The 24,616-nt window shown below is 40.0% G+C and overlaps 1 protein-coding gene across 1 annotated transcript in view; it reads left to right on the forward strand.

Annotated features, from left to right (window-relative positions):
* Window positions 1-342: 342 nt before the first annotated feature.
* Window positions 343-24,616, forward strand: part of ZZEF1 (zinc finger, ZZ-type with EF-hand domain 1) — a gene marked incomplete at its 5' end in the record, with an annotated part of 51,921 nt that continues 27,647 nt past the window's right edge. The window contains 26 exons of the mRNA XM_010083127.1: window positions 343-487; window positions 1,579-1,773; window positions 3,184-3,355; window positions 4,041-4,240; window positions 5,310-5,520; window positions 6,992-7,108; window positions 7,344-7,522; window positions 8,469-8,567; window positions 9,663-9,754; window positions 10,689-10,837; window positions 11,350-11,461; window positions 12,958-13,173; window positions 14,067-14,167; window positions 14,503-14,672; window positions 15,473-15,606; window positions 15,911-15,981; window positions 16,430-16,544; window positions 17,157-17,316; window positions 18,225-18,346; window positions 18,433-18,543; window positions 19,187-19,353; window positions 19,936-20,017; window positions 20,580-20,781; window positions 21,761-21,909; window positions 22,274-22,514; window positions 24,043-24,122. Coding sequence (XP_010081429.1) covers window positions 343-487; window positions 1,579-1,773; window positions 3,184-3,355; window positions 4,041-4,240; window positions 5,310-5,520; window positions 6,992-7,108; window positions 7,344-7,522; window positions 8,469-8,567; window positions 9,663-9,754; window positions 10,689-10,837; window positions 11,350-11,461; window positions 12,958-13,173; window positions 14,067-14,167; window positions 14,503-14,672; window positions 15,473-15,606; window positions 15,911-15,981; window positions 16,430-16,544; window positions 17,157-17,316; window positions 18,225-18,346; window positions 18,433-18,543; window positions 19,187-19,353; window positions 19,936-20,017; window positions 20,580-20,781; window positions 21,761-21,909; window positions 22,274-22,514; window positions 24,043-24,122 — 3,792 coding nt within the window. The remainder of the gene's footprint in view (window positions 488-1,578; window positions 1,774-3,183; window positions 3,356-4,040; window positions 4,241-5,309; window positions 5,521-6,991; window positions 7,109-7,343; window positions 7,523-8,468; window positions 8,568-9,662; window positions 9,755-10,688; window positions 10,838-11,349; window positions 11,462-12,957; window positions 13,174-14,066; window positions 14,168-14,502; window positions 14,673-15,472; window positions 15,607-15,910; window positions 15,982-16,429; window positions 16,545-17,156; window positions 17,317-18,224; window positions 18,347-18,432; window positions 18,544-19,186; window positions 19,354-19,935; window positions 20,018-20,579; window positions 20,782-21,760; window positions 21,910-22,273; window positions 22,515-24,042; window positions 24,123-24,616) is intronic.

The following is a 24,616-nucleotide window of genomic DNA, read 5'->3' on the forward strand; positions in this document are numbered from 1 at the left end:
AATGGAAGAGCTCTTGAGTGTTCTTTTGTGAGCACCTTCTTCATCCTCCCAGGTGTCAGGTGGATGGATGCTGCTGATTCACTGGTGTGGGTGATATGCGCTCTCCACCTCAGCACAGCGACAGTTGGCTTTCCTAGGAAGGCAGCGCAGGTGCCTTAAAGCTTCCTAAAGGCTGCAGACTTCCAGCCAGGCTGTTTCCTCTTGTCACAAATTCAATACTATGGAAAACAGATGATTTTGAGTGTTATTTAATGGTTACTGCTGTGGTTTCTAGGAAATACCTTGAATTTCTGCTTGAAGTAAATATGCTGAAATGAGTTTTTGTTCTTTGTTCCTCTTCAGGCCTTTGCACAATTTGATGCTGAAGGCGATGGCACCGTGGATGTGGAGAACATGCTGGAGGATCTCAAGAATTCTAGTGGAGCCAATCTTCAAGGGGAGCTTAGCCATGTAATCAGGCAACTGCAGGCTTGTTCCCTAGTGCCAGGTACGAGAACAGAGGGACAAAACAACTGGTTTCCCAAGTCTTGCTGTATGTAAGGAGCATTGCTTCAATAAATCACTTTAATAGTGGTGTTTGTACTAATCCTCTCAAAACCATAGTCCAAGTCATTCTCACTTCTCTAGGATCAAACAAGTGAAGTTGCTGTAAGTTAAAAATTTCCCATAATTTCCCAGCTAATTAATTTCATGAATAACCAACCTTTTATTTTCTCAGTGACTGGGGAGCTTCTTGTCCTTGTTTAGTTTCTCACAGACAGAAAACAGTTCCTTGCAGAATTTTGCTGAGTGTCTAACTAATGCTGTCTTGTACTTAGTGCCTGGAGGGGTAAATCCTCCATTGAGTCTGTTTCAGGTGATGAGTCATACACTTTATTATTGTTATATTGTTATTTAGCATTTGAAATCCTGCTAAAACATAATTCATGTTTTATAGCGTATGGTTTGGAAAGCATCACCAGAATTTGATTTCTGGGATAAGTATCAGTTACTGGCTTTCCTTCCAAGCTTTTGATGATAAGTGGCTAAAGGGGATTTGCCTTAGAGGATCAGACAAGAAGTGTTAGAATTGGCTAGGAGATAAGTCAGAGGAGAGTACTTACGGGGTAGTATTCTCTGCATCTCAATGCACAGTGATTCAGAGTACCACTGTTCAAGGGCTGAGATTTCTTATGAAGTTGATGGAAACCATTAGGCATCTCTCTGGGGATAATCCACAGTGCTAAAGTGAGACGCTTGGCGTAGGTCATGGTGAGTGATGGGAGTACAGCAGCTTGTTTCACCTGGATACTGAAGGTAAGAGTTTGGAACTTTTGGGACAGCAAAATAAGCATAAGAACTAGGATTTTTGGTAATTGTTTTGAACAACTTCAGGCATTTCAAGTAACTGGCAAAAATATTTGCCTGCACCTTTCACAGTCCTGCTGTAAAGGTTGCAAACTTTATATGGTGGAATGTAGGTCCAGTATTGCTTCCCTGCTTAATTTGGATTTAAGTCGTCATAAGATGTAGAGGAGGAAACAATGGCTTGGTCAAGTCAGATGGTGCAACAAAGGTAGAAATATTGTCTCTTCCTAGGTTTTATTGATATATTTTCTGAATCAAAAGAGCGTCTTGGACTTCATGCTTCAATGATACTGAGATTCTTGCACCGGAATCGGATTTCTAGTACTGCCATCCCTTACCCAGTGTTGGAGTACTTCAACAATATCTGTACTATGCGCTCGTCTGTGTTGAAGGAATCTTTAGATCAACTTCTCCTAAAAGAGAGAGGTACGTGTCGTGGTTTAACCCCAGCCAGCAATAAGCGCCACGCAGCCGCTTGCTCACTCCCCTCGGTGGGATGGGGGACAGAATTAGAAGAGTAAAAGTGAGAAAACACATGGTTTGAGATAACTACAGTTTGATAGGAAAAGCTGAACGCATAAGCAAAGCAGAACAAGAATTAATTCACTCCTTCCCACGGGCAGGTGGGTGTTCAGCCATCCCCAGGACAAATGCCATCACTCCGAACATCCCCCCCTTTCCTCTTCTTCCCCCAGCTTTATATGCTGAGCATGACATCACCTGGTGTGGGATATCCCTGGGGTCAGCCGTCCCAGCTGTGTCCCCTCCCAGCTCCTTGTGCACCCCCAGCCTCCTCGCTGGTGGGGTGGGTGAGGAGCAGAAAAGGCCTTGGCTCTGTGAGCACTGCTCAGCAGTAATGAAACATCCTGGGTTATCAGCACTGTTTCCAGCACAAATCCAAACACAGCCCCATACCAACCACTCTGAAGAAAATTAACTCCATCCCAGCCAAAACCAGCCCAGTATGTAATATCTTTCTTTTTTCCAGGATGGCTGTGTAACCATAACTTGGAGATAAAATAAAAAAACCTTTATTTTCTGTTTAGTCTTTAACAGACATGACTTTTTGTGGAGTTGATCTGCATGTTTCTGGGTGGTTTTCTGGTTTTTTTGAGGCACATAAATTGATTTCCTAGCTGCCCAGCAATCTGAGTAACAGTCTTGGGTGTTTTTCATCTTTCTCCTGACCTGTTGAAGGGTGATGATTACTAATTCGCAGTATTGTATATTCAGTCAAATATCTCTACTTGTTGCTGAAAACTTACCGTCCATGTGAAAGTGAATGTTTTCTGAAGTTGATTGTTCAATATTAAAAAATAATTTTTTTGTTTCAGGTCGAGGTATTGAATCTTTTATTGCGTTTCAGGTGTCCTGGTGGTCTCCCAAGAGGGAAGACTCCTTTTCTTCACAGCTTGACTTGATATTTTCAGATCTCTGCACTTTTATTCAAACAGATCAAGTTACTTGGGGAAACAGTCTGCTTTGTCCCTTCCCTAGGATAGCTCAACTGAGGTTTTCTCCATGGTACTTTACTTTTTCCTCTCATCTGTGGTTTGTCGTGATAATAATAAAGCGCTGATGAGGCCAGTAATGAAAGGAGGAGATAAAGGCTGTTGAACTCCAGGCACAGTAGGTGTTTCATACTGCAAGTGGTAGGTTGAGTTTATTGTGACTTCATCTGAAATGAAACTTTGCTGTTCTAGGTTCTGTCAGAAACATTTCTTCAGGAGCTGTGTTCCATGCCAATAAGTGAATTTTTACGAGATAATTATTATAAAGCTATAATAATTCTCAAAACCAAGCAGAAGAAGAATGTTGTGAGTGATTTCTTTGCAGAATACCCCAGTGACTTGAATGGTAACGAGGAGTCGGACAAACTGAAGTCTGTCACAAAGTGCTATACCCACATAGAAACCTCATCCAATTCTGCTGACATCGACAAGATGACAAACGGAGAAACGACGTCCTTCTGGCAGTCGGATGGGAGCGCTCGCTCGCATTGGATACGGTGAGCGACACAGCTGAGGTCGGGGGTGGTTAGTCCTTGGGTTTTACAGCCAGTGGTGTGTAACTGGAAAAAAACTGTGGAATTGATGAGTGACAGTTGAAAGCACATGTCATTGATCTCTGCCTGAAGCTTAAAGGCCTAATCGCCATGTAAGAGTGTTCACCTGTGAAGTGCAGCACCTTCCATGCTAACAGGTGCCCTTGTTTTGTGGTTAAGCTTTCCAAACTGTGTTACAGATGCGGTGGTGAGTAGTTGAATAGAAGCGCTTTGCCACGGTCTGAAAAGTTACTGCTCCATGGAACAGAAATGTTTAGTGGTTTTTCGGTAGTATGTCTAAGAATGTATACTTTAAAAAAAAAATTCTCATTTTGGTCATTATTGACACTACATTTTTTATTACTGAGGAATGATTTCTCAGTTGAAAAGGTGAACGCTAAAAAATTCTACATCCTCACTATCAGAGGTGATGGTCTTTTAAGTGAATGACAAGTTTTCCAACTTGTCCACCAGGATATGGGGTGGGAAGCATTAGGTAATTTCCAGTGGATTTATTTATGTTTGTAGAAGTGGAAACTAAGTGAAGCTTAGCTAAAAGTGAAGTGCTTGACTGTGGGCTTAAGCCACGACATTGACTTGTCTTTTTTTTTTTATTTGCAAGAACTGTTTTATCTTCTTTGCTTTGCAGTTTAAAGATGAAACCAGATGTTGTTCTGAGACATCTGTCCATTGCGGTGGCAGCTAACGACCAGAGTTACATGCCACAGCAGGTGACAGTGGCAGTGGGAAGGAATGCCAGCTGTCTTCAGGAGGTCCGAGACGTTCACATTCCGAGCAATGTCACTGGCTACGTAACACTGCTGGAAAACGCTAACATCAGTCAGATGTGTGAGTCAGTAAAGATACTGTTGGGATATTGTTTTGTTGCTTTTGTCGAAGGTGAAAGGTTGGCTAGATCACAGACCGATGTGTTGAAATGCCAGTCATTAGAGCAGAAACTTTAGACCTTGTCCCTGGGTCAGAGAAATTGTTTTAATTGTAGTTTAATTTCTAGCCTATGAGGGAGAGTCTCTGAGTCTTTCTCGGGGCATCTGTCTGTAACCTGGGCTAAGGGCTGAAGAGCTGGAATGACTAAAGATGCAGTTTTAGCCTCTCATTTTGAAGACACTGGGCAATTTTAAAATATCCTCCCTTGCAGAGTGAAAGCATATGTTGGAGGATAGGATCTAGCAAAAAATCTGCTTCTGAGCAACTTTTTTTTTTTTTTGGTAGCAAAATGCTGAAGTTGGTCAGATGGTTTTTGTAAAGCAGGTTTTATGCTAATGGTTTCAAAGAAGTGTTATTTTTAAGTCTGTTAGATCTATGGGTGCTATGTTGGAATAAATCAGAGGAAAGCTGCTCCTTGCTAAGGTGGTTTCTGCAGCTTCAGAAATTTTGTCCCTTCAGTTCAAATAGGCGCTTTTCACTAAGGGAAACTTTTGTGGCCACAGAAGCGTGCAGCAAGGATGTGGTTCCTCAGAAGTAACTAGGATGATGTAATCTGTGCATAATGGTCAAGAACTTAAGTGAAAATTTTTTATGTAACGTAAAACTTTGCTTTTAGGCTTTGCACTTTTCCCCTATTCTCTCTAGTACCACTCCCAAGACATGTAGGTAAGAACATACTGGTGAAATAATCTATCATCTGTTTTCCACTTTGAGGGTCTTTTACTGCTTCTTTCCTAATTTCTAGCTGTACAATATGTGATGGATCACATAGGCCATTCAACGGCTAAATTTCCCAAATGTAGGGTGCACGATGAAGAAACAATGTGTAGTATGTGGGAGTACTGTTACATAGCTGCTGCTATTTGTCTAAGAGGTTTTGCAGGAATTATTGTTTTGAATATCTGGATTCTTCTAGATCTCATCCAGCAGAAGAAATGGAAAAAAAAATTTCTATTTTATGTTTTGACAGATGTACAAATAAATATCAAGCGTTGCCTTAGTGATGGATGTGACACTAGAATCCATGGACTCAGGGCTGTGGGTTTTCAAAGAGTGAAGAAGGTGGGCGTCTCCGTGTGCGATGCTTCGGCTATCTGGTACTGGTCTCTGCTGACCTCTCTGGTAACAGCTTCCATGGAAACAAATCCAGCATTTGTTCACACTATTTTACAAAATACTCAGTAAGTACCAAACTTCTGTGGTGTGTGATTCATTTATTTATTTATTTAGTACTTCCAGCTTTACTAAACTAATCTACCTTGTGTAACTGGTTTCCACTCCCTCCTTTCAGGCGTTTAAACATCTCTTTAGCTGTCCCACTGTTTAAGTTGTGATATTTCTCTTTTATCTGTTCACACGTACACCAGAACAAGTGTCATTCTCCCAGCTCTTTTGTCTGATCTAGTTGTTAAGCCATGACTGAACAGACACAGAAAAATACATTTTTTACCTATCCTTTGGCTTGTCATATTTTTGAGAAGCCTAAGAATAGTTAAATTTTCCTTGTTAATTTTATTGATTATAAATATTGGATAGCTTCCAATTAAGGAGCTTAATTAAGCTTAATTTTCAGCAAATTTTTGCTTGTGTGATGCCCTGCCATGCATTGCGTGGGGATATGGTTGGGTATATGCAGTACCTCTGGGCAGATGTTTGTGGCGGTTGGATGTTTTCTGTGTAACGTTTCCTTGTTTGACTGCCAAACCCTTCTGCTCGATGACTTGAGGGATTGGAATCCTCATGAAATCGCTACACGCCCACATCAGCTTTTATAGAGCTTAGTTAGCACGATGCCACCGCTGGAGAACACGGCTGTCAGGAGGTTAATGAATGCTGTAGGCTAAAGTCCATTAAGCCTATCCTTAATTTGTGTCATCTGTGAAACCTCTTTAAAGTTTAAATAACTTTCTACATGCTTGCATCTGAGGGAGGTTCATCGTTCCAAGCTTCACTACAACCGAGAGCCTTCAGCCTTGCTACAGTTTAGATATTTATTAGAAATATAACCTGGATCCTGAGATAGTAAAGCCTAAAAAAGTTGTGAAGGAGAAGTCTTGACTACAAATATGCATTCGGGAATTACAAATTCAGTGTTTGGAATTATAAAGTGAAACCCCAAACCTTAGTATTGGGTAGAATGACTAATTAGACCGCTTCAGAATTCCAATTTTCAGGGGTTATTACATTATCGTAGGAAATCAAACAAAATTTCTCATTCTCAGCTGACAGGTTTCTCTCTTAGCTTCTGGAATTGTTCTGAAAGAATTTAAAAGCAATTTTCCCTTTAATAACAGGGCTGGTACTCAGTTCTAAAACTATTTAAAATGAAGCAGTACTTGGCCACTAAGCGGTTTCTAGTGCTGCTGCAGATGTAATTCAAACCCCTTTGATTTATTTGTCTCATTAAATCCGAGATGATGAGGCTAAGATCCAAGATGACCTCGCCATCGTTGAACTTTCCCACCTCGAACACAACACTGGTTTTACCTTTTGAACAGATTCTCTGTGTAAATAAATTTTCTGCATTCAGAATCTATTTGTAGAGACCTGCTGATATAAAGCATGAAGGTTCAAATGTCTCATTCATTTCAGAAGGCTGTTTGCTCGGATTCTGTGTGGTTTTCTGCTGTTACATCCTCTCCTTTTTACTAGGAAAGCACTGCAACACATGCCACCTCTATCCCTAACGCCGGGCTCCACAGATTTTTCAAGCTTCTTGTCTCCAAATGTTTTGGAAGAAGTCGATAGCTTCCTTATAAGAATAACAAGGTGAGATTGTGTTGGATGTATTTTGATGTAGCAGACTATGGTTTAGAAGAATTTGTATATAGCAAACATATCTAATTTTTACTAATCTGCTCTTTTTTTTACTGCCTTGAAAAATTAAAAGACATTAGAAAACAGGCACCTTAGATTTTTCCATGTGAGCATTATTTTTCTTTATTTATAAACAAAGTATCCTGAGTTTTCTTTTCATACTGTTTTATTTTTTTTCCCTCCCCAGTTGTTGTACTACTCCAGAGGTGGAACTGACACTCTTGGCCTTTGCCTTAGCCAGGGGGAGCATCGCTAAAGTGATGAGTTCCCTTTGTACGATCACTGGTCACCTGGACACTCCATACAAGGCTTCATCGCTTATCGCTTCCATGGCAACAGTTAGACAGAACCTGCTGTATAAATACGGTAAATGAATAATTGTTGGATCCTCTACGTACTTAAGACAATATGTGGCTTTCTGAGTTGTTTTACTTGTTGTTCTGCTGGGGTTTAAAATTATACAAGACTTCGAAATTAACTGTTATGAAGAAGATCTCCAGTGAAGCTGAGCTGCTTTAAAAGTTGGGGATTAAGTCGGCTTTCCATGATCTAGGAATTGAACCAGGTGGCATCAAGCTGGAGGGGAAAACATGAACTTTGTCGGTAGCGGCCCCTCTGTCAAGATGGTGATAGTGTCTGTATTATATAAAAGGCAAATGACATCAAGTATTTTTATTCTTCCAATAATGCACTTTTTTGTAGGTTTAGCCTCAGGAAGTGGTCTCTCTGGCAGACAAGTGCACAAATTTAAAATGTGTTTTAAATGGAATGTCATTAGCACCTATTTACAGTTCTTTTATTGTCACTTGTATAAATTAATCTAATAATAAGTGTCAACTTCTGAGATTATCATTAGTCTCTCAAGAAGAATTTTTCCCTTTGTTGGCCTTTTAGCATGCTTTGTCAGGACTTCTTGGCTTGTGCCAAAACATACAGTAATTATTTTATAATTATAATATCAGGGTTTGCTTTCAAAAGTTTTGAAAATTGCTTTGTTTTTCCCAGATTAGTTGCTGCTTTTTGTAAGACAAGTGTGGTGTTTCATGTATTGTGAATTCCAAAGTGTGCAAACAGTTGAAGGAACGTTGGTTGTCACGGTTTTTGTTGCCCTTCTGGCTGTATCTAAAACTTGAACTCTTTTAGATTGACCTATCTTTTATACTCCAGTTTCTTCCCCCTTTTTTGTCTGACAGTGGTAAAATTCCCATAGTATTGTAATTTTTTCCATTTGTTTTCTGTATGAAGAACTTTAGAAAGCATATTCTCCAGGTTTGTTTATGAATCTGATAAACCTGTTGATTTTCTTCCTTAGGAAAACCCTTACGACTAACTCTGCAAGCATGTGATGTAAAGGGGAAAGAAGATAAATCAGGGCCTGAAAACCTCCTTGTAGAGCCGTGGACTGGGGATGGTAAGAGCCTGGACTTAAAATTCACAATATTCAACCACATCCAAAGGCTGTTAACGAGGCTGCGATGCTGTTTCGTATATATTTATCTATATTTGGTGCTGCTCAGTAGTTTTACAATATGGAAGATCTGTAATTACAAAAGAAAAAACAAAGCAAACCAGCAACAAAATCCAAAAAACCCCAAACCGAAAAACCAAACCAAAGCCATATGTAAATTCTGTTTTACAACAAGGTGGATTTCTTAGGAGCCAGTTTATTGTTAAAACAAAGCAAACAGGAAAAAGATGGATTTGGGGGAGAATTATTTATATTCTATGTGGAAGTCAGCAATGAGCTGTTGCATAGAAAATTGTACTAGAGGACATTTTGTGGGTTGAAGTCCTGAATCATTCACTGCTAGTTTCCCAAATATTGATGGAGAGATATGGTAGAAATAATTAAAATTTTCACTGAGTGCATGTAGCTGTTTATTGTGCTTTGAAGCCTGTCTTTGTTAATGCAATGTTTTTATGTTCTGGATACAACCTAAACAAAGAGATTGGTGTTTCTTGACTTTCTTTTAAGAGAAATGCAACCTAATCTTTTTTTAAAAAAATGTGTATTGACTTGTGCAGTGCTTCTGGTAAATGAAAGCTATTGTGATAGAAAATCAGGCACATTCTAAATGCTCTGTTTGCTTGCATGTATTGTTTGAGTTTGTTTTTTTAGTTATTTTGTGGATTGTCCTCTGTTGTTTCATGGATGATAGTTTGGGGAACAGCGAGTTCTATCAGCGAGTGGAGCCACGAGCCAAAGTAATATTGGGGAGTTACTAATAACCTTGAATGGGAAAACTCTTGAAACTGCTGCAGATATTGCAGTCCCAGGAGAGGTGCTGGCTGGGGAGATCTGTGTATGCTCTCGTGGGAGCATATACCAACACTATACAATCTTTTTACTTGTCTCTTCAGTTTGGAAACATTTAGTAATGAGCATTTAACTAGAAGAGCGTTGTGGTTTTATTTGCCCCCCGTTAGTCCCCAGTCCTGGTATTCTCTTTCAAACAGCTTGCCCTAGCAGTCCTTCAACCTCATTCTATTCCCACTGTTGCCTTAGGTTTTCTTACTGAAACTGGGAAAACCAGAGCAAGTATCATTCTTTCTACTGGAACTGAATCTTCATTTCAAGTGACACAAATTAGGATAAAGGTATGTGGTTCCTCGATGCTTTTGAAGTAGGCGGCTTGCTTTTTTCCCTAGTGGTAGAATTGAATCAGAATCTTTTTTGTATGAACTGGAATTTTAAATTTATCATGAAATAGTGTTATTTTAGGGTTCTACTTTGGTGTAAGCCAGAGGGGACTTAAGGAAAGGGAGGTCTTAAATTGTTCCAGGGTGCCACAAGCATGTAGTAAAAACATTTGTGTTGCTTTTGCCTATATTTTGCAATACACTCAAGCCAGTGACTCTCAGGTGTATGGTTTCTCTCTAAAGAGTATTGATTTATATGTAAGATCTTATATTTAAAATAATTTTTTTTTACTCTGTGAATAGCAGGTTTCAAGATATGAGTTCAAATTAGATGTGGGTCACAATCAAGATCTTGTGATTAAATCTCATGGCCAGGACAAAACTGCAGTGAGATCTCTGCAGCTGATTTTATTTATTTATTTAAGGCAAAGCAGTAGTTTAATTCCTGGAACAAGGATGCATACATATTTCAGTGTCAAAGAGAATTAAACATGGATGGACTTTTGACAAGGAAATGCTAACTGGGGCTGGAGAGGCAGCTAAGCTGTTCTGCAGTGTGGTGATAGTGGGATCCATAATTGTGGTTTTGTTTCTTTTTTCAGATAAAAAAGGCGTATAAAATTAGAATAAGAATTAATATGTGGAACTCTAGTTAATGTTAGGGTGCTAGCAGGGTGATGAACACAGCAAATATTAACCGTGCATGTGATCCTGGCTCAGTGGGTTACGAAAGCTTTCGTAACACTTCCCTAAATGTCTTTCATTTTTCTGTGCAATTCCGGAGATCAGTGTTGTTGGTACTTAGCTACTTTCCATAATTTTTTTCTTTCTGTGAAAGCAACACCTTCTTCTATGGTCAACTTTTTAATCCATTGCTCTGGATTTGCTCTAGGTCCGAAGAGGTGCCATTGGGGCCCAGTGTGGGCTGGTGTTTGCTTATAACAGTCCTTCGGAAAAGTTCCACGCAGATGAACACTTCCGAAGGTTTGAAAGCTATGACAAATGGAAGCTGCGGGAATTCAGGCAATTTTTAAAAAACAGGTATAGTGGACTTTTTGTAATCAGTACGTGGAAAATAAATCTTACATTACATCTCTTCGCAATGCCACTTGAACGGCTGAGAATTGTTCTTAAAGATGATGCATCATTGACTTGTTACTTTTTTGATTTCCGTGAGCCTCAATTTGATATGTTTGAGAAAATATGTATATAGCTGTTGTTTTCAACCTGTTTAAAAAGGGAGTTAACAAAACTTTCTACCTGATGTGCAGATCGCTGATAACAATTTATGGGAAGAAATTAGCTTTTATTAAATTACTTTCTCAGAACTGTTGCTTAAGAGTGAGGGGAGGTTAGAGACCATGATTAAAAGACTTCCTTAATTTTCTTACCCTGCATCTGATGCAGTTTGGGTATGTGAAAGTTTCTGTTCTCTCTCTTCTCATCTGTATAGCTATAACATGCTAAAAATATTTTGTTAGAATATCAACAGCTTTGCACTTTCTCTAAACTTTTTATTTTTTACAAAGTTTGTTACATTCTTTTATACGTAGAAGCAGTCGTTCAAGTGACGATTTGGGAGATGATGATCCTATTGGCTGGTTCGAAGTGGAAGAAGAATGGGATGAAGTTGATGTCAAAATGCACCAATGCAGAATTTCCCAAGTAAGAACCCGTGGAAACCCATTGGCCCAGTCACAGTGGGCAGAGGCTCATCTCTGTGCTTTGTTGTAATGACAGCTGAAATAAACGGAACCCTGTTTGGTGCAAGAACTCTTCTCCATCTTTCTGCAGGAGAGATGGGGAGGCACTCTTTACCAGGGACTCTAGCGGTAGGATGAGGAGTTTGAAGCTGGAAGAGGGGAGACTGAGATGAGATCTGAGGAAGAAATGTTTTCCTGTGCAGGGGGTGAGGCAGTGGCCCAGGTTGCCCAGAGAAGCTGTGGATGCCCCATCCCTGGAGGGGTTCAAGGCCAGGCTGGATGAGGCTTTGGGCAACCTGGGCTAGTGGGAGGTGTCCCTGCCCATGGGAGGGGGTGGCACTGGGTGGTCTCTAAGGTCCCTTTCAACCTAAACCGTTCTGTGATTCTGGGTAGAGGTAAAATCCATGGGCTTCTCGTTAAATGAGTAATTCAACCTTTATTCGCTGATTTTTTTCCTTGTATGTACACATATAACTGTAGTTAAATGCTGCTTCAGGATCAAGTTTAATGCAAGATTACGTGATAACACGCAGACTACTGGTTTTATAATGAGAAAATATTTCTAAACAGGATGACATGGTTGTTGCTTTATTCTAATATCTAGATGAAGTAACTACTGCATAGTTACGCCATTTATTCTTTCAGAGCCAGGTTAATTAACCCTTGTTTTAAGGGACAAAAAATTACTAAGCAATTCCATCGGTTATTTTGATTTCCTTGAGGAATGTGGGACTTTCCTGTTTCAAGAGTAGCAGAATGTGGGTTTTGATTTGTGGTGCTTAAGCAGGAAACTTTGTTTTTCAGATCCTGCATTTTTCTTGTTTCTCGAGTCAGCTGTTGGTGGTTCCTCAATTCTTTTTTGTACTGTGAAAATTAGCAGAAGTGGTGCCACGGTTATAAGTCAACTGGGAATTTTTTTAAAACTGTCACTGCTTGCTGAGACATTCTGCTGCTGTTGGTGTCACCCTTAGTCCCCAAGGCTTCGGAGTGTGCAGGGTTACTAAGTACATTCAGATGGTAGAACTTGCTGTTCCCTTCAGCTTTGCCTTCTGTACCTCACTGGATTGCATAAAAGTATGTTTTAAATATTACATATTGATCATCTGCTTGCTTTTAAAAGCAGCTGATAATTTTTTAACCTGAAAAAATACCATAACCGTAGAGCCAAAGAATAGAGTATACAGAATGAATGAAACTGATAATGAGTTAACAACTGTGCAGGTGCTTGGACAGGTCACAGGACCATCACTGTGACTTTGCTGGACATGGGGAGAGTTCAAGCTTAGCCTGAATCTCAGGCTCAATATTTTAAATGTCTGGCGGTGATTGTCAGGGGACAAGGCTTGCCCTCCCTCCCCCACCTGCATTCTCCTAACGTATGTGCACTCACGTCTTTTAAAAACCAGATTGGTACTGACTTCTAAAACCAAACCTTGTGCTGTGTTTGTATTCTCCTAGTACCTGATGATCAAGTTCTTGTGCACAAGACAAGACACAGCAGAGCGGCTCGGAGTTCAAGGGCTGAGCGTTCTTGGCTATCTGCGGCCCATGCGAGACGAGCCCAGTAGGAACATGAGCTGCTTGCGGTGCAGGAGGACTGAGGATGATACAGTTTGTGGCACAACTCTTCTCCTGAAGACGCTTCATTTCGTCCAGCAGCTGGCACAGGACCTGGTATTTTCTTTTCTTAGTTCTTTCTGAGTGTGTTTGTACCATGCTGAAAGTAATTAGGCTGTGCTAACGGTGATTGCAAAGGGATAAAGAAAAGTCTTGCTACTAATTAACTGTTAAAACTGTCCTGTGGAGAAAAAGATGGTTTCTGAAAAATACCATTCAGTGTATGTTTACTGAAGTTGACTAGGAACATGCTGGCTTTGGGTCTAGAGGAGAGCTCGGCACCGCTTTTCAGCAGCAGGTGACAGTGCTGGGTGAAGTGCATGCAGCAGAAGGGTGCTCTGCTCTCCGTTGGGTGATGCAGCTGTTCTGGAGCAAGCATGGGGAAAAGTGCTTGGAGAGGTAGCTAGAAAAGTTGCATGGGTTAAAATAAGTCCTCTTTTTATCTGAAATAATTCTGTAAGTATCTAGGTTGAAATGCATACAGTGAAGAGCTATGGCTGGTGCGTGCTGATGGATGTCAGCAGGATGTCTCCTGCTTCTGAGGATACACGTCAAAACCACGTCTTGTTCAGACAGTGCATGCACCTCTGCCTTGTCAACTTCCTCTGAGCCGTGGGCAGGCTCCTTTTGGCTATTGCTCACTTCCAGTCAGATGAGATGAGGAGTAGAGGTTGTGAAGTCTTCTGGAGGTGGAGGACGACAGGGGTGGGGGACTAGACATCTGGAAAGAGCAGAGAGAGTCCTTGTGAGTAGCTCTGTGAAGGGGAGGGAAAAACTGTCACATTTAGACACTGGAATATCCATGAAAGAACTCCCACTGGAATTCATGTTAGCTGCACATTCATAGGAAACTACACTACTTTAAGCCCAGTGCTCAGGGATTTGTTTTTTATAAATGTGTTCTGTATAGAGTTAATTTTCCAATCCTGCATTTTCTTTGCCTTTTTAAGGTTCAACAGAAGGAGAGTGGATTAAAATACAAGTCATTTTTAGATTTCACAGGCCTTGATTTGCAGCTGTTCTGGAATTTTTACAATAAACTTAATCAAAAGTAAGTCACTTCTTTACTATGTGGTGAAGCACTAATCTGTGTGTGTATGTAGCAATAAAGTATGCTTGCTTTAGCTGGAACAGTTTCTTCCTAAACTACATCATTTGCATAAATAACATTTTCCTCCTGCTGCCATATGGGGTTTTAACTATCGTGTTCTGTAGAAACTTGAGATGTAGATTAATGTAGCTGGTAGCTATCCTCCTTGTGGCTATGTGCTCTCTACTCGGTGTTTTTTATCTGTCTGAGGTAGCGACTTTCACAGCATTATCTATTTGGTGCAAAAGGGCTTCCTCTCCAGTTTTTGCTTCTGTTTGTTTTATGCTTTCTTACAGCCCAAGGGAAGAATGTATCTTTGCTCAAACACTGCTATTGCAGCTTCTCCAGAGCTGCTTTTCTGTACTTACTGGAGACAATAAAACTGCTAAACCTCAAGAAGCTTCTCAGAGCAAACCATCTGGTCACGCAGAAGCTGCAGAACAGCTTTATAGACATTTGTGTGAAGGTAATTTCTATTGATTAGATGAACTGTTTTGTCTGTTCTGGCTTACCAGTGTGTTACAATAGCTGCAATTTGGGAAGAGAGATTTATTCCTAGAGGCCAAGTCAGCTGCTGTTCCTTTGTTTCTTCCTCAGGTCAGTGTGTGCTAATCAGTCAGTCTGTCACAATGACATTTTCCTTTGACCCTATGAAGTAGTTTTATAGACTTTCTGACAATGTGTAGTCTGGAAACAGCTACAGAAGAGAACTTCGTTCAAACAGGTCACCTGCTTGAATGAGCAGGAAATGTGAACCCTGAACTGTAATGCTACTGGGGTTCGTTTGTTTCTGATATTTCATTTGAATGTAATGATCTTACGAGGAGCCTGTAAGGTTTGCAGAAACACAGGGAAGATTCTGGAGCCGGTGAAGAGAGTGGGAATTGCACATAGATTTCACTGGGAGTAGGATGGCATCCTCTTTATTCAAGTATCTATTTTTTTTTGGTAATTATCTAACAGTCTCCTTAAAAGCAAGCTGGAGACAAACTATTTTATAGAAACTGTCACGTCTTAAACTTGATTGGCTTTGATAGTTGTCAATTCTTAATGTTCCTAGAACTAATTTACTCAGTGACTAAATATATCCTTAGAAAAATCTTTCTTGCTAGAAGTCAAAAAGTTTCCCCTCATGTTCTGTGTGTATAATGGGGTTGCAAGGGCTTGAAGTTGTGTAAAATACCACATTTAATGCAGTTTGCCTCTAACATGTTAGGTGGAGTATTAATTTTAATTTGTAATTTTGTTTTCTTTTTGTGTGAACAGTAGTGGATATGGGGGACAGTAACTCTATGCCAATGAAAATGCTAAAGGAGGAAGTTAAGAACACCTTACTGAATGGAGCAGCAATCTTTTTCCCAGATAGACAGACCAGGCGACACCAGCTCTTCACCATGATGGTAAACCATTAAATGAGAAATGGATTGCTTAGCACCTGCTTTCTTTGTGCAGAAAATAGGACAAATCTGAGTTCTTGTCATCAAATAATGTGTACTTTGTCCCATTAAAGTAAAAACCTTTTTTTTTTCCTTTTCTTTACCTCTTTGTACTCTCCCCCTTCTCTCTCTCCGCAGCTTATCCACAGAGGAGCTAACCCTGCCATTCTTACCAAAAATGGATAGTAGAGCACAGAAATTTAGAATTCTTTCTCACAGAGGAGGGAAACAGAACATATCATAAAAATAAATCTTTTTCCTTTTCTAGAAAAGCATCACAGAGCAAGAACATAAGCAATCTGTACATCTTGCCTTCAGATCCTTGTGTATCCACTTCAGGTAAGGGGTCTTGAAATTGAAAATAATTGTCTGATACCCCACATCTGTTAACAAGTTCAGATTTAGTCCTTTTTAGAAATGTTATTCCCCTGGAAATTAATTCTCCACAATAATCAACTGGCTTTGCTTTAGAAAGGAGAATACTGCTCCTTAATATGTTTATTAACCGAACGACTACGTAAAACATTGACCGAGGTTGGTGCTGAAATCACAGTATATTGCTCTTAGACTTCTCCTAGGCTCTCTTCCAGTTTTTTTTTTTAAGTGATTGTTTGTCCATGGTGATGACTGGTATTGATTTATCAGTCTGGAGTCATCAGAACCCAAACTTTTTATTTTCTTAGTAATTATACAGTAGGATCTCTACAGATTTGTCATGAGGATAATGAAATTTGTGTTTTGGGAACTGTGCTGCTTGTTGGTTAATAAGATCATCTTTGTTTTGCAGTGATCAAGATCCAGGTGGACTTCTGTTATTACCAGAGAAAGGAGTTTCTGCAAATTTTGACATAAGTGAAGTGCTGTCGGTCATGGATACCCTTCTGCTCGTAGCAGCACGAGAGGTAACTGTCTTTGCATGGTTCCTCTTCCTACTTCTTGGCCATGATTTTTGTACGCGTTCAAACACAAGCTGCATGCCTGAGGTGTATGCTAAAGAGCTAGCTTTCCTGTCCTGCTGGATAAAACTATTCATGGCTATTCAAGTCTGTAGGATTAGATTTTCCAACCCCTAGAGGTATGTTCCTTTAAGCATTAACATTTCATTATCGTAGAGTAAGTAATGTATAAGATGAGGTATTTCTCCATAGCGTTGAGAAGACTTCACGGCACCTTATCAGCGCTAAGAAACAGAAGCAATCATCCCATATTGAGAGGTTAGAGTTGGTCATTTCGCTAAGGGAGGTGTAAATGGAGGAGGGTCATTTACATATGCAGAAAAAATGTGCTGAGAACAGTGAGTGACTCATATGTAGCTATTCCTACTTAAAATTGTGATTTATCAAAACAAAATACATTGGTTGCTTCACAGCTTTACATACTGCTTGGCAGTTGCACTGAGTCTCTTTTTGTGGGGCGAGTGGGATGATGATGTCCATCACAGTTTACTTAGTACATGTTATGCGTCATTCTGCAGCAGAAGAGGATATCCTTTGGTTACATTTTTTATTTTTCAGTGTGAAATGATGATGCTGGATGTTGCGCAGCAAGAGAGCGGCACCGTCTTGTCTTCCTTGTTCTGGTCGGTTCAAGGTAGCCTCCTTTCATGGTGCTACCTGCAACTTAAGGGTAGCGAGAATTCAACCAAGGATCTTGCCATAGAAATACTTAAAAACTGTAAGTGCTGGGACTGAACAGAGAATTAGATGTGCTGTAATACAGGACTTTAAAATGTGATTTTGCAAATTATAGTGTAATAAGGGTTCGCCAGTGGTTGCCTGAGGCATACTCATAGCTGTCATAGCATTTCTAATGTCTCTAGGAAGGAATTTTTAGGCATATTGAGCAACTTAGAATTTTGACTGTACCAATAATTTTACGTTGGGAGAATCTTCAGAAAACATTTCAGTAAGTTTTGGGTGTCAAATACTGGGGAAAAAAAAATACAGACTAAATTTCCCTTATTTTTTTTAAGCTTCTGTGTGATGGTATATATTTTCCTAGATGCTTGTAATAGCAAGAAAAAAAGAAATTAAGAAGCTGGACATTTCTAAGGAGTGTTTTGCTGCAGCAATTTTTTTTTTTAATGCAGCAGCTCAATATTGATAGTTAATTGGACCAAATACTTAATGGAGATGGAATTTTTATGTGAAATTACTTCATACTTATGTTATTTGCGTATAAATAAGTTTGTTGTGTTCCTGTCTCATGTTTTAAAATGGGTTAGGGCTATAGCTACAAATTACTAGCCTCATCTGTTAATTAACGCTGCACGTAAGTTTACCCAGAGAGGAGGCTCTTAGACACACTGAGATTGTTGAAACAATCTTGGAGTGTTCAGTTAAATTACTCATCACTTTTTTTTTTTAGTATCGTTGATAAGCATGACTTGTTTCCCCAATAGAAATATCGCAGAAAGCTTCTCTGAACTGTTTTTTGCTCTTGAATGTCACTGCCTTGGGGCAGCAGATGCCTTTCCTGCTGTCTGTCTCCTTTTGCACATCACCATGCGCTTAGGTGTTTGATAAAGCAGCTTGCGGTAGCAAATCCATAAGGAAGCTATTAAGGGTTTTTTTTCTCTTTAGATGTGGGCCAGTTCCTGTCAAATATCAGAACGATTTTGCAGTCACTTTTATCTCAATATAGTGGCAAAACAATAGTAGAAAAAATAAGTAACTCTGTCTTTGCTATGGCAACTCGTCAGCTGGTAAGTGAGCGTCGGGATTTTGTCCTATTCCCGGGTAGCACAGCTCTGGTTACAGGAGTTTTCATGAGACCTGTGTTTTCTCCTAGGTCATCTTCTTGTTGGATTTTTGCACTTTAGACATTCCGTACTGTACGCTGCTACAGGGATTCAGCACTTTGATAGAACCACTGAAAAGCCTCTGTAGTGAGCCTCATAAGGTAACTAAAGATACAGGCGTTGTTACGTACAGTGAAGCAAAACCAGAATTGCAAGAAAGACATAGAAAACTCAGGTGATTCTTTGAGCATTTGAAAGGAGCTGGAAAGCTTCTAAAAGCATGGGATGTGTAAGGAAATACTGAGTGAAGAACTAGAAGGATATCTGTACTGATAGGGAAGATGAGCAAAGTGACCAGAAAGTGCAACTGGAATGAGAAGCCTGGAAGATAGATGGGAAGGAGGCATTCTGAGGAGGAAAGAGGAAATGTGCTTAACATCTCTAGCTTCATGGCTTGTGGTGAGGCAAAGAAAGTCTGGATGTCTGTAGTACAGATGTTTGAATCTGCATTGGTTGTCCAGACTCTCTTTTGTTATCACTGGAGACTTTAGGCTCTTCTGGGGCGAGACTGTCTCCTGCCCCGGTAGACTGGGTGAAGTTTGCTTTCGAAGTGGCTCTCCACCGTGATTATCAAGGTGTGTTTATAACTAGTTCAGGTGTAAATCAGCGCTGTAACCTCTTAAATGCGACTCTGTCTGTACATCTGGCAACTTGAAAGTATAGACACAAAAATCCATTGTGGTAATTTGATTTTTTTAAATGGTTTTTACATTTGTATCTCAAGAACGCGTTTTTGTTCTCCAGATGGAAATGGAAAGCTGGCAGCAGGAACAGCCTGTAGTGTTGCGAACGTGGACAATGGAATCGCCTCATAACTATGAAAATAATTGCCATGAGGTCTCGGTCTTCCTATGTCATGGGGCAACTTACTTTGAGGTGGAATTTGATGATAAATGTGAAACTGAAAGGAGGTAAATTAATCTTGTGCTGTGCTAGATTCCAGTGTCTATTTGCAGAGGGGCAAATCATGTTTCAATGTGCAAGGAATACTTCTCGTGCTCCAACCATACCATTTCAGTTTTTTCATTGCCCTGCATAATGTACCATGTGTTATTCTGAACGACTTCTTGTGCGGAAAGCCACTTCTCCTGGCGAATGTACGGACATGCTGCTCTTTGGAATTTTGCTTCCTTTGGCTTGGATCTGTTTTGTAATATTGCTGTGGCCACCGCAGCTTGTGCTTGTATTTATTTTGCCCTCTTTAGGCAAAACTATTGGCTTAGTTAAGGCATATGGCAGCTGTTAAAATGAGCACCCATCTCCAGTTTTGAAGGGTTGGGAAAGTTCTGCGGGAAGGCAGGTCTGTGTTTGCTGGGACCATTGCATTGAAACATGAATAAATCCCTTCGCCTTCACGTGAAGCAATGCAGGTGTGGTTCAGAGAGATGTGACAGGGCGCTCGGAGATGCAGCACTTGTGAAAATCCAAAAGCAAACATTTTCCCCCAAAACCTAAAACGTCAATTGGGAAGTAATGAATTGCAATTTTCACAGGTATGATTACCTGGAATTTACCGATGCCAGAGGGGCAAAAACTCGTTACGATACAAAGGTTGGCACTGAGAAGTGGCCTAAGGTGAGCACCTTTAAAATTCTGAACCAAGTGATATATCCAATCTTAGGAAATTCTTACGATTGTCTAAAAGCAGGTGTGTGTTTATTCCCTCTCAAAGTTGGGGGGCAGGAGGTGGGGAGGAAAGTCTGCAATGATGGAAATAAAAGGATTGAATAAGAAAAGAATTCCTCTTTGTTGCTGTTACCAAAGGAGCAGTTAGTCAAAATGCAAAGTGATAATCATGTTTAACTGCCAGTAGCTACATGGGTAAAACTTATTTGTTGACATTCTACCCTCACAATATTTTACATTGTGAGACAAGCGTATGACACCTTCCGTGACACCTAATTAGATGGGATGCTCCTCTGGTGTTTTGTGGCTCTTTTAAAGCTCAATCATCTATGAAATTTCTCATTAAGCTATTAAATAGAAATTTTATCTGCTTAATATTGTGGGTTTGTCATTTAGATGGTGGGGGAAAGTAGATCTGTTATGGACAGAACATAATACTGAAAAACCCCCGTTGCTGAAGGATATTCCTGTCGTGTACACTTGGCAAAATGACTGTTTTGTTGCTCTGTAGAAAGTGACCTTTAAGGCTGGCCCACGGCTGCAGTTTCTCTTTCACTCTGACAGCAGTAATAATGAGTGGGGCTACAAGTTTACCGTCAGTGCTTACGGCCTCCCGGATATCGCCGTTTCTTGGGGCTTGGATTTACAGCTGCTTGTCTCCCGGCTGATGGGGCGCTTGGCTTCCCGAAGCATGGCACTGAAATCTCTGCGAGGTGAGTGCGCTGCAGAGCTCCAGCAGTGGTGCTGCCTCAGGACCTGCTGTTCTGAATCCCCTGTGAAAATCAAGTTCCCTCTGTATTTCCCTCCTGGCTGAAGATGGAAGACTTGTTGTTATTGCTGCTTAACGGCGTTTGGTCGTTGTGCTGCTTGCATTTTGTGTGGCCTCTGTGCAGCAAGCCTGACCGCTGCTCTGCGGGACTGCTCCCAGGGATCCCTGTGATAGTCAGCCAATGTTAGGAAGAGATGGACACCTGAAAGTACTCATACTAAGCTGAAATACATTTATGGAGTAATATCAGAGTTTGCCCAATCAAATGAAGTTTGGCTAACTCCAGAAGTTAAGCATGCTTAGGATTTTGGTCACTAAAGAGAAGTGAAATATGAAATGTGAGATAAATGCCATAAGAAAAAAAAGTTGTTTATTCTTTAATTTGAAACTAGAACACTTCTAGCTGGCTTCCTAAATCTGAATTCATTCACAGCTTTTAGGAAATTAACCAAAGTTAAAGAGTTCTTGCTCTAATCAGATGGTCAGTATTTACCTTGGAAAATGAGGCAGGTACCTGTGAACATAGGGAACTAATTGAGGTGTTCTTATCATAGAAGATTTTCTTCCTTTGTTAATATGAACATGCTTACATGTAGCAAATCACTGTGTCTTTAGTAGGAGAAAAAGCTTTTAAACACTCTAGCAAATTGGGGAATGCCTGTGGTTATAAGTACAGTGAGAATGTTTAAAGTCCTTCCATAATGTAACATCATGCCACTGTAAGGTGTTGATGCTGTCATTAAAGAAAGGGTCCGTGGGTTTTCTGCACCACGTTAGAGAAAAAGAAGTTAAAACATGTTGTTAAGTTACTTGTTCAGTCTATTTGCATTACCTTTTTTTTTTTTTTTACCCCATTTTCATTAATCTGTAAAAACGAACGGAAAATGTAGTAACTGGAAGTGTCTGTTCTCAATTTCTTGCAGAAGTAGGTAGCGAAGCAGATTTGCCTCCTCTGAAAGTAACATCAGTTCTTAATTCTCCCCTGTGGAAACCTGTCTTCAGGCATCAGATGTGTCCTGAGGCACCGCCAAGGGCCAGTCAAAGCAGTAGGCTGCACCAAGATACAAGAGAGGTACGTACTTACACCGCTGCTTTTGCTTCGTTGGCATGACTGCTCTGTATCACAGTTTCATTCAGACTTAATTAGCTCATACATCCTGAAGCATGGGCTGTTGTGTTACAGTTGTCCTAAGTTGCACCGTTTAATTCAGTTATCCAGGAGAGAAACTGTTATTCTGTGCGCTTTTATTAGCTTCCATTTTCATAGAATTGTGGAATGGTTGGGAGGGACCTTCAGAGAGCGTCTAGTTCAGCCCCCCGCCGTGGGCAGGGAAGCCTTTCGCTAGGTCAGGTTGCCAGTTGATTTAATTGTAGAAATGAGCTGCAACAATTGTTCAGATAGTCTTAAAGTAAATGTTTTCTAATGTTCTTTCCAGGCTAGGAGCTCTCACCAAGATTACTGCCGTAACTTTCTCATCGACTTTGCAAAATCAGATCCTGCCCAGGATTTCAGTGGGCAAAAATCTGAACTTTTCAAAGGACTTATACAGGCATGTAAAAAACAGAACCCAAAGACAGATATAGTTGCTGGTTCTACTGTTGATCAAGCTGTGAACTCAACATTTGCTGCTTTGGTGTATCTCACTCCAGATTTATATGAGAAGCTTCAAAAATATGGTAACTCTAATATTAGACTACCTTAATAACGAAGACTTAAAATTTGTAAGAGGCTGTCTTATATTTCAGGTTATAAACCTTGAAAAATCGGTTTAGTGTGACAATTTTTAAAAAGATGTTCAGTATAAAGAAGTCATCATTTAGGTAGACTAGGTGAGCCTTATCTCTAGAGTGTTTATTTATTATTAATATGTGCTTTTATCTTCAGAGCTCTGTCCAAATACTAATAACCCTCATAAACGACTGCCTAAGCCTTGTGAGGATTTACCCAAAGGGAGTGGTGGTGGCCTCTGGGCTGTTGATTCACTACAATGGGGCTCTCAGGGATTAGAGGCTCTGATGTTGTTTTCTACTCTTACATCTTTTCTAAAAAGCCAAGAGCAATTTACATATGTTTTTAAATATTGGAGGTGGAGGAGGTGTGAATTACCTCCCAAAATGTTACATGTGGAAACTAACCTTGGCATCCTCACATTTTCTAGGAATTTATTTTTTAAAATAAAAGGTAATGTTTTGCTTTTAGCTAGTGTAATGTCCATTCTATTATAATGTATATATTTTCAGTAGGTAAAATGAACAACTTCTCAGCTTACACCATCCTTCCATTAAGCTTATTGTTCTGTTTCGAATATTGGATAATAAGGTCTTCCTTGATTTCAAAGGGTTTAATTTTAGGCTTTCACTTTCTGTCACAATTTTGAAGCTAAACATCTTACTTTCTGAGCTACGAAGTTACGGTAACAGTGATTGGCACAAATACTGACTTGACAACTAAAGTGCTTGTTGCCGTTAGTCATTTTCTCTGTGTCTGACAAGTGATCTGATTTTCTGAGTAAGACTGAAAACTGTAGTAGCTCAGGAAAATATTAATGAGTGGATAAAAGATCCATCCTACCGTTACGTTAGTAGCTTCTTCTGTCGGTCTTGCTGGGGCAGACTGATTTCGGGACCCATGCTGACCTGTGCCATGTGAAGCATGTATGAGTGGTGCTGAAAAGAAGAAGGAAAAAATTAAAAAAAAAATTGTGAATGAGACAGGGAAGACCCTGAATAGGAATGTTTTGGTTTTTTTTTTTTCCTCCATAGTCATTGTGAGGCCAGTTTTGATGGAAACTGTTTTGTTAAGCCTTTCTTTTTTTGTAAATTGATCTTGAAAGTCCATTCCAGAAATTCATAGCATAAAACAAAAGAGAGCTTAAAGGTAGTACTAAGCATTTCTTGATCATTCTGATATCTGTTCACATTTGTGTAGGGAGAGGCTTTTATTTTCCCTGACTGCAGGTGTCAATTTTGGGAAGAGACAAGAAAGATATTAATATTTAACTTTGCAAATAACTCTGTCAAGGTGCAGTTGATGTATTTAAGGCGTATGAAAGTTGGCAGTTCTTATTCCCTGTTTTTCTTACAAGTGTAATTCTAAGGATTGCCTAAGAGGTGAAGGGAAGGCTCGAGCATGCTGTTAGTCAAATAGTCGAGTTGTGTGGCAATGGAGCTGTAACTGAACAGGACTCTTCTTTCTCATTTTCAGTCAACAGTGGAGGCAAGGTGCCTTTGAGTGAGGAGTTTGCCCAAGTATATTCCCTGGCTGATTCCATTAGAATATGGATGGTAAGAGCACTCTGGAGGGTATCTACAATGTCATTTACCTGCGTATTTTACAAGGCAACGTGAAGGAGGGGAGTGGAAGAGTGTTTTCCTTCAGTGGTTCTAGGTTGATTGTTTTCACTTAGGAGGAACATATATTCACTTCTAAACTTCAAACATTGAAATGCATTCTTATGCTTCTCTCCTTCCCTCAGCCCCCAATGTGTCATCATGAGTATCTAGGGCTGAATTTGACTCCGAATCAGTTATTTGTGTTATTTCTTCCAGCAAGAATATGTGTTGTTCATTAGGAAGATTCTTACCCAGCAGTGGGAGTTCTTTGAGGTCTAGCATAGAAAGACGTCTGTCTTAAACGTCATTTTTACAGTAAGGCAGAGCTAACAGGAAAGGAAATAATTGCTGCTTTGACAAGCGCTTAAGTAACTGGCTGCAGTACAGAGTATGGTTTTTGCCCATAATTTTCCTTGAAACGTAAGCCTTATGTCAAGAACTGGTGT

This window comes from Pterocles gutturalis, unplaced genomic scaffold (assembly GCF_000699245.1).
Source record: "Pterocles gutturalis isolate BGI_N339 unplaced genomic scaffold, ASM69924v1 scaffold18720, whole genome shotgun sequence".
Taxonomy (NCBI): domain Eukaryota; kingdom Metazoa; phylum Chordata; class Aves; order Pterocliformes; family Pteroclidae; genus Pterocles; species Pterocles gutturalis.